Source organism: Fragaria vesca, linkage group LG4, assembly GCF_000184155.1.
Source record: "Fragaria vesca subsp. vesca linkage group LG4, FraVesHawaii_1.0, whole genome shotgun sequence".
Taxonomy (NCBI): Eukaryota; Viridiplantae; Streptophyta; class Magnoliopsida; order Rosales; family Rosaceae; genus Fragaria; species Fragaria vesca.
This window is the reverse complement of record NC_020494.1, coordinates 7,180,132-7,188,764: the sequence shown is the minus strand read 5'-3', so window position 1 is coordinate 7,188,764 and position 8,633 is coordinate 7,180,132. Positions and strand designations below refer to the sequence as shown.

General features: G+C 35.6%; 2 protein-coding genes across 2 annotated transcripts in view; both read left to right on the top strand.

The window, feature by feature from the left end:
- The first annotated feature begins 999 nt into the window (after window positions 1-999).
- On the top strand, window positions 1,000-5,323 carry LOC101302155 (sulfate transporter 3.1-like). The gene is made up of 11 exons (XM_004296622.1): window positions 1,000-1,806; window positions 1,923-2,130; window positions 2,447-2,618; window positions 3,077-3,142; window positions 3,363-3,476; window positions 3,571-3,693; window positions 3,800-3,926; window positions 4,036-4,513; window positions 4,604-4,689; window positions 4,775-4,851; window positions 4,943-5,323. The coding sequence occupies exons 1-11, from the start codon at window positions 1,476-1,478 to the stop codon at window positions 5,129-5,131; spliced, it is 1,971 nt and encodes a 656-aa protein (XP_004296670.1). The 5' UTR covers window positions 1,000-1,475; the 3' UTR covers window positions 5,132-5,323.
- Window positions 5,324-7,296: 1,973 nt separating this feature from the next.
- The window catches only part of LOC101299577 (sulfate transporter 3.1-like), a 5,043-nt gene continuing 3,706 nt past the window's right edge, over window positions 7,297-8,633 (top strand). The window contains exons 1-3 of the mRNA XM_004297972.1: window positions 7,297-7,624; window positions 7,730-7,937; window positions 8,061-8,232. Of these exons, the coding sequence (XP_004298020.1) occupies window positions 7,297-7,624; window positions 7,730-7,937; window positions 8,061-8,232 (708 nt within the window). The remainder of the gene's footprint in view (window positions 7,625-7,729; window positions 7,938-8,060; window positions 8,233-8,633) is intronic.

Below are 8,633 nucleotides of genomic sequence, written 5' to 3'. Positions count from 1 at the left end.
GAATGACATCAAACCAAAATGTCCAACTTGTAATCTGATTGATATGATTTTGCAAGTTAACGTACTCGTCTGATATTATGAAATATTATTCATTTTCAAGGTTTAAACTAATCAGGATGAATTCTCCATCTTTTGTGTGATTCATCATCTTGGTATCAAAATGTGTAATCTTACTTTGACCTATGCATACAAATTTTTCCAAAAGGACGAAACTGTGATCTGGGTATGATCATAGCTGGGAATTGTTTGATTTTACGATTTAACTCCTCAATTATTCTCAGAAGATGCATCTATTTATTTGGTAGAACAATTAAGGATAATTAAACGATCTTATCTGTTTTATTGTATCTTTTTTTTCCCTAAAATTATTAGGGACCTTTATCAGAGATGTTATAAATTCTCCTCGCGTCGAATACTGTAATGCCAATACTGATGAAGGATCGATGTTGCAAAGTTGAAATAATATCGTTCAGACTGTATTTTCTAAGCACAAAACATAGTGTATTTAATTCTTCTCCTCACAAAATTTGTGAAGTTCATATATCAGTTTCAAATATGTCGCTAGAACAACATTGCATAGTGAGGATCATACCTATATGGCTTTGATTACTATAAATAAGAAAAATTCCTTTCACAAGATTTGTCTGAAACTTATTTAATTTATATAATGCGAGATAAAGGTTATAAATATGCCATTGTCAAAGTTCTTTGTCTTTCAACGACATAGCTTGTGTTTAGTTTCTTGAGTACAACTTTAGTGAAGAAGGAAAAACGAATATCCAACTTCGCTTACATTTCTTCATGTCCCCCTCCGTGGTAGCACTTTTTACCTTGAAAATTAGTAGCGCGATTGGGTAGGTGCGATGGCCTTTCTAACAAATCTCAAACATACCGTGGAAATATAAAGTAGTATCAAGTATCAACATTGGTGGGCGTCCTCCCGCACTAACCCTAATTTAGAGACTAGTTAAAATCAGACACAGCTGCACACTCACAACTTGATCTCCATACCAATTGTCACCACAATTCGATCGATCAGTCGAGACTTCCTTATGCTCTTACCGACAGCATCGTCGACTTCGAAAACTGCAAATTATATAAACCAAAACTAGTCTTGGTATCTTCTTCCCTAAATCATGTCATAACTTCTCGCAGGTGCCCCAGATCAGTGACCTAACACACGTCTCGTTGCTGTTGCTCTCTCTATTGCTAGCTTTCTCTACATATATGGGACTTTGTTAATCAGTGTTGAAGATATATTATTTCGTGCGAGTCCATTTGTGGGTTCCACTACCCACTCAAAGATCCTTTCCTCCAACTCGATCATCTTCAACCTCACCTTCACCTTCACCTTCACCACCTTTATATACCGTCCAGCCCTCCATGGAGTTTCATTGCAGAGCTTGAGTTAACACACCATAGTTGCCTCCAAAGAAACCTTTAGTACTGATTATTTCTTCTGAAGTGACTCTAAAATGGGAACCGATTATGATCATGATCGGTACAGTCCTGAACGAGTTGAAGTTGAGATTCCGCCGCCGAAGCCGCTTCTAACGGCTGTGAAGTCGTCAATGAAAGAGACTTTCTTTCCTGACGACCCTTTCCGGGCATTTAAGAACCAACCTGCATCTAAAAAAGCAGTCATGGGTTTGCAGTACTTCTTTACAATCCTCGACTGGGCTCCTCGCTACAAGTTGAGCTATCTCAAATCTGATATCATTGCCGGAATCACCATTTCTAGTCTGGCAGTTCCTCAGGGGATCAGCTACGCGAGCTTGGGAGGCGTGCCGCCAATCGTTGGGATATGTAAGTAACCAATAAATACAGCTGCAACATCTTACATGTTATGTTAATACACCGTTAATCTACGTACGTGATTAGTGTACAAGGATGTGATGGTCTATTTTGGTATATGAGTGCAGATGGGAGCTTTGTACCTCCGCTTGTGTACGCGATTCTCGGAAGCTCAAGGGATATTGCTATCGGACCAGTGGCTGTTGCGTCGCTTCTGTTAAATAGTATCTTGTCGGAGGAAGTTAGCCCTACGCAAGACCCAAAACTCTATTTCCAGATGGCTCTCACCGCCTGCTTATTTTCAGGGATTCTTCAGGCTGGCCTTGGCTTCTTAAGGTATAAACAAATACGAGGGGTGAAATTTACACTCTTTATTATCTTTTCATAAAACGACAAAACACATATCACTAAAAACAAGATTTAAATTCTTTTCAAAAAAAAAAACCAAGATTTAAATTAACAAAAGAGGAAAGTGGAAGTATATATAGATTGTAAAATTAAGAGTGTAAATTTCAGTTCCCACAAATATAACTGTATGCCATGACATAGAATCTTTTGATGAAGAAACAAGTTTTTATTATTATTATTTTGTTTACCATGTATAAAACTGATGATCTTTTGGATCTGCTTGTGTGTAAATTGGTGCATACAGACTTGGTTTTGTGGTGGACCTTCTTTCTCACGCAACAATATTGGGTTTTATGGGTGGAGCCGCTACTACTGTGATTCTTCAGCAGCTTAAAGGGTTGTTGGGGATAAAACACTTCACTCAAAAAGCAGATGTTATCTCTGTCCTCACATCGGTCTTTAATCACTTCCACGAGGTATATATATGTTTTTATCAAAAATTCTTCTACGCATCGATGTACAAGTGAACCGAGCAACTAATATTCAATATTTTGATCTGGTCATCCATATCACATTATCATGTATGTATCTTAATACCGTTAACAGAATTAAAACCTAAAAAAATAGTTCTAAGTATTTCCAACACAAGAGGTGATGATCTGAGGTCGAATAAGAGGTACTCTTATTATGTGCGCTTAATTTGATCAGATCAAAAATGAAAATGAAATGAATGAATATAGGGTCTCCAGTCTTCATTGGATCTTCGCATACATCGATTTGATAACTTGCACATTAAATCATTAATGGTGCAAATGCGTAGAATCCGCTCCGGTTTTTTATATATGTCTCTCTTTATTTATCTTTTTTGGACATCCAAGTTATAGAATTAATCGAAGTGGTGTTGACTTGGTTCTTACGTGGTTACATATTGCAGTGGGAATGGGAACCTGCTGCGATGGGCTTTGGTTTCCTCCTCGTTCTGTTCCTCACTAAATTCATTGTAAGTAGTATATGCATGTAATTATTCGAAACCTCTAAAATTTGTGCCTTATTTGTGTGTATATAAGCAAAGGAACTATAGCTTAATTATGAAGTTTAGATCATCCATAAATATATTACTACTATAATGTGCATAAAACATAGCTTTACTAAGAAGTTGGATGGATTTTCTAACCATTAAAGGTAAATATTAATGTTAATTTGATTATGACTATGAACAGAGCAAGAAAAGACCATCTTTGTTTTGGGTAAGTGCACTGGCGCCATTATTCTGCGTCGTCGTGGGGAGCCTTCTGGTTTTCCTGACCCATGCCGACGAGCACAACATCAAAGTGGTAAATACTTCACTAACGAATCATTGATTCAAAAGATAACAGTAATATTACATGCTTGTTTTGTTCAACTTTACATATCTATTTGCTTTTGTAGATTGGGCCTCTTAAGAAGGGCATGAACCCTGTAACTGTGTCTGACATAGGAAAGATTTTTAAGTCTCGTCATCTTGCCGTCTCCGCTAAAGCTGGGTTGATCTCCGGTATCATTGGTCTTGCTGTAAGTTCTCTAATGATAATCAAACAAGATTACATATCATGATATCATGTTTTGGAAAAATTAAACGTTCAAATCCAATCATCTTGGATTGGTGGCGATTATACAGGAAGGAGTAGCTGTTGGAAGAAGTTTTGCCACGGTCAAGAACTATCACATTGACGGAAACAAAGAAATGATCGCTTTCGGAATGATGAACATTATAGGCTCTTGCGTTTCTTGCTTCTTGTCAGCAGGTAATATACATGCCTAGCTCTTTCAACATCGTGCATGACTCTGCCTATAGAAATAACAGTGTGAATATTTATCGATTGTATGTGAGAGCTTATGACTGGATACTTGTAGGACCATTTTCGAGAACTGCGGTAAACTTCAATGCCGGATGCAAAACTCAAGTCTCCAACATAGTCATGGCGATTATGATGTTGTTGACACTGCTATTTTTGACACCATTGTTCCAGCACACACCACTAGTGGTCCTCTCTTCCATTATAGTCATGGCCATGTTCGGCCTCATAGACATCCCAGCCATCATCCACCTCTGGAAGATAGATAAGATCGACTGTATGATATGCATGGGTGCATATTTGGGTGTTATTTTTGGCAGTGTTGAGATTGGCCTATCCATTGCGGTTGTAGTTTCTTTGCTAAGACTGATCCTATTCATAACAAGACCCAGGACTCTCAACTTAGGAAAAATTCCAAACACTTCGGTTTATAGAAGCGTTGATCAATACCCAACTGCAAACAACATTCCAGGAGTTCTCATTCTTCAAATTGATTCCCCCATATACTTTGCGAATTCTAACTATTTGAGGGAAAGGTAAAACATACAAGTACTTGTATATATATGGAAGAATGTTAATGTCTACCGTTATACTAATATGAGATATCCTTCTAATCTTGTGCTCAGGATCTCAAGGTGGATATTTGAAGAGGAAGATAGGATAAAAGCTTCTGGAGAAACAAGCTTACAATACCTTATACTAGACATTAGCAGTAAGTATCAAACTGCAGCTAGCAGCCTCGAATTAACATATATCTCACCTCGCAGTTAATTGCTAACGTTAACATCAAATTACAGCTGTTGGTGGAATAGATACGAGCGGGATCAGCATGCTAGAAGAGGTCAAGAGAAATTTAGATAGAAGGAATCTCAAGGTATGAAGTTGTATTCCATTTGTAACGTTTTCATGTTGTACATTATACATTTTGATATAAGCTAATTAGTTTCTTTCTCTGGATACATTAGCTTGTATTAGCAAACCCGAGAAGCGAAGTGATTAAGAAACTGGATAACGCGAAGTTCATTGAAACAGTTGGTTTAGAATGGATGTTTGTTACAGTGGAAGATGCTGTAGAAGCATGTAAGTTCCAACTGCAAAGCACCAAACACAATCCAGGAGAAGAAAACGCAAAGACACCAGAGGACAATGTCTAATCCACAGGGAGCAATGAAGTAGGATGAAAGTTTTGATTTTATCTGACTTTGATCTACAAGGATTAAGTATTGAGCTTTGATATTTCAATTCACAAAACAGGGGCAGAAAAATGTAGATGATGCTCGGTACTGCCTGAGGGGACTTGGATGTAATCTCAATATCAATAAAGAAATGAACTATATATTTTACACTCAAATGTTGAAAATCATGTATAGTAGTACTTCTTAAATGCATTGTGTTCATGGGCACGCCAAATTTGTACACTTCTATAATACAGATTATAATTCCTCAAAAGTTTTTTTTTAAATCGAAAGTGACAACCCTTTATTCAAATGAGATCAAAGATCAAACATGACACAACGACTCAGCTGCAATCACAGCTTCAATCACCCTAGGTATAGAAAAGTAAGACTCATCCGGCCTGTTCTAAAGAACACGCATATATATGCAGCAAGCAAAGGCGCTGCATTATTCCTTCTCCTGCCAATATAATCAACCTTCCAATTTCCTTGCTCATTCAATTTCCTTTCAGATCCTCAAAAGTATTATTTGTTATACTCCCCTCAAAAGTATAATTCCTCATCTCCCCATCTGTTTTCTCAAATACAGATTATCCGAGGAATTATAATCTGTATTATATAAGTGTTTTTTGGATGAATTATGATTATTTTTTTAACAAATTAAGTTTGACAAAACTAATTAATATTTGAAGAAAAAAGAAGTTAATCTTCATCTAATTCAATATATAAAAACATTCCTTAATATTTAAACACAACTAATGGCTACAAATCAACAGGTTCATTAATATCATTGAATAGAGATGGTAACATTGGTAATACAATATTACGATTTGGCTAGATTTATTATGTGGAATTGGAAATGAATATATTTCTTTACTTACATGGCATAAGACATAAAATAAAGGCAACAAATTAAGGCGCCATATCAGTGCCCTTATCCGAACAATGTAGTAGATTTCTTAAGGAAAATTAATTTAGCCTCAAACTTATGTGGCTTGCCAAATCACATAGATACATCACATTAAATATCTTATATCATGTAATAAATGAGTTATTTTAAGTTGACCAAGAAAGCTTTCAGTCAAATTATCCTTGTGTAGGATAACTTTCTAGCTCGGCTATCAATTTTATAATGTAATAGTACATCTGTACATGTGATGATATTCTAGCTTGAGACTATTAATACAAATGGTTATATACCCCTTTTTCTTCTTTTTTTAAATCCGTCTATTAGTGAAAAAAAATATATTATATCTTTCTAATTAAATAACAATACTAACATCGAAACAAAATTATATTATATATTTACTTTTAGCAACTAATTAATATTTGGAGAACTAATTCAATAGGTAAGAAACATTCTTAAAATTTATACATAATTAATGACTACCACCACTACGTAATATTTATTTTCATTAATTACTTGATAAAGTATGTTAGTACCATTGATTCACCCTTTAAAATCTAAAAAGAAATAAAAATAGTACAATTTGGTAATGCAATTAATATTCTGATTTGGCAAAATATATTATGTGAAATTAGAAATAAATACTTTTATTTACTTATATGGCATTATACATAGGATTGAGACACAAATTTTAGGCCTCATTAAGGCCCCATATCAGTGCCCATTTCTTAATTTTGTCATCCTCTCTATTCCTTTCTTGGCAGTGATTTATTGTTGCTAGATGCAGTTGCTTGCATCTAAAGCATGAAAGTAATTTGGAGATTGAAATAGAAGTTATTGTCATGTACAAATAGAGCAATGTAAGGTGAGTAAAAGGTGGTTCGATTCACTAGCATTATTCTTTACAAATATGTTTACTTATTTGGAAAGCTTTTTAAACTAATTAAGGAGAATTATTCATACGGGGTCATAATTTGAGCACATAGTAATCATGTGCATGATGCTTTATATGGCATACGTGGAATGGTGAATCTCTTCAGGAAAAAAAGTAACTAAGTAAAATGATGCGCTCTCATCCTTATTTTTATCCTCAAGTTTACTCGAAATCTTTTAAGAAAAGTTAGAAACCTACACTCCTATAAAATAGTATTCATATCTTCTTCCTGAAACTCAAGTGCATATACTTGATATCGCGAAGGCTCATTCCTGATTTATTTTTGAAGTGATCTGCTCGAAAATGGAAGATCCAGACTATTATCACGATCAGTCTAGTCCTCAACGAGTTGAGATTCCACCACTGAAGCCGCTTCTAACGGCTGTGAAGTTGTCACTGAAAGAGACTTTCTTTTCTGACGATCCTTTGAGAAGATTTAAGAACCAACCTGCATCCAAAAAAGCAATTCTGGGTTTGCAGTACTTCTTTACGATCCTCGAGTGGGCTCCTCGTTACAATTTGGGTTACCTCAAGTCTGATCTTATTGCTGGAGTCACCATTGCCAGTCTCGCAGTTCCTCAAGGGATCAGCTATGCGACCTTGGCTAACATGCCGCCAATCATTGGCATATGTAAGTTATCAGATATGGTTGTACATATATATCTTATTTTTTGTTCTTCATATATACTTTAAATCTACGCGTGATTGTACAAGAATGAGATGGTGTATTGTGTAGATATGAGTTTTGTACCTCCACTTGTGTATGCAATTCTCGGAACCTCAAGGCATATTGCAATTGGACCGACGGTTGTTTCATTGGTTCTGCTAGCTAATACCTTGTCGGAGGAAGTTAGCCCTACTGAAAACCCTGAACTCTATCTCCAGATGGCTCTCACCTCCACCTTTTTTGCTGGAATTTTTCAGGCTTGCCTTGGCTTCTTAAGGTATATATGAACAAAAATGACTATGATTTGCCAAATTAAGAATCTCTTAAAGAACAAAACACTTTATTTACATAAGTAAATTAACATGTATAAGACTGACAATATTTTTTATGGCTTGTGGAGGCTTGGTTTTGTGGTGGACTTTCTTTCTCATGCAACAATAATGGGTTTTATGGGTGGAGTAGCCATTACTGTGAGTCTGCAACAACTTAAAGCGCTGTTAGGGATAACACAATTCACTCGAAAATCAGATGTTGTCTCTGTCCTCGTATCGGTCTTTACCCAATTGCACGAGGTATATATTTCTGTATCTTCAGAGTCTCAAAAATTCTACAATATAAACCCCATTTGATATGTTTCTTTCTTTATATATCGTCTTTCACTACAACAATCTTAAGAAACAACGACATTTTCTTGGCCACATATAAAAATAGTGTGGGAAATTTCACTGTTGAGGGAAAAATAGTCTGCAAATTACCCACGAATGCTTATAAATGTGGTTGAGTACATATTTTATTGCTTTTCACATTTTGTCTTTCTACTCAAACCATTAAAAAATCCTCTTATATGTTCACCAAAAAAGTAGAAGTTAATATTATATGTGTAAAGATGGACCCTCATCTCTCTTTCTCTCAATTCATCGAAAAAAACCTCTCTCTCTCTCTCTTCAACTCTTCACTTCACTTGCATCTTTTC

Bases quoted from the DNA above. Each gene is read 5' to 3' on its own strand.
- LOC101302155 (XM_004296622.1), top strand. From the start codon at position 1,476: ATGGGAACCGATTATGATCATGATCGGTACAGTCCTGAACGAGTTGAA. The intron at 2,131-2,446 runs GTATAAACAAAT...TGGTGCATACAG, and splicing joins GCTGGCCTTGGCTTCTTAAG to ACTTGGTTTTGTGGTGGACC. The intron at 4,514-4,603 runs GTAAAACATACA...TCTTGTGCTCAG, and splicing joins TCTAACTATTTGAGGGAAAG to GATCTCAAGGTGGATATTTG.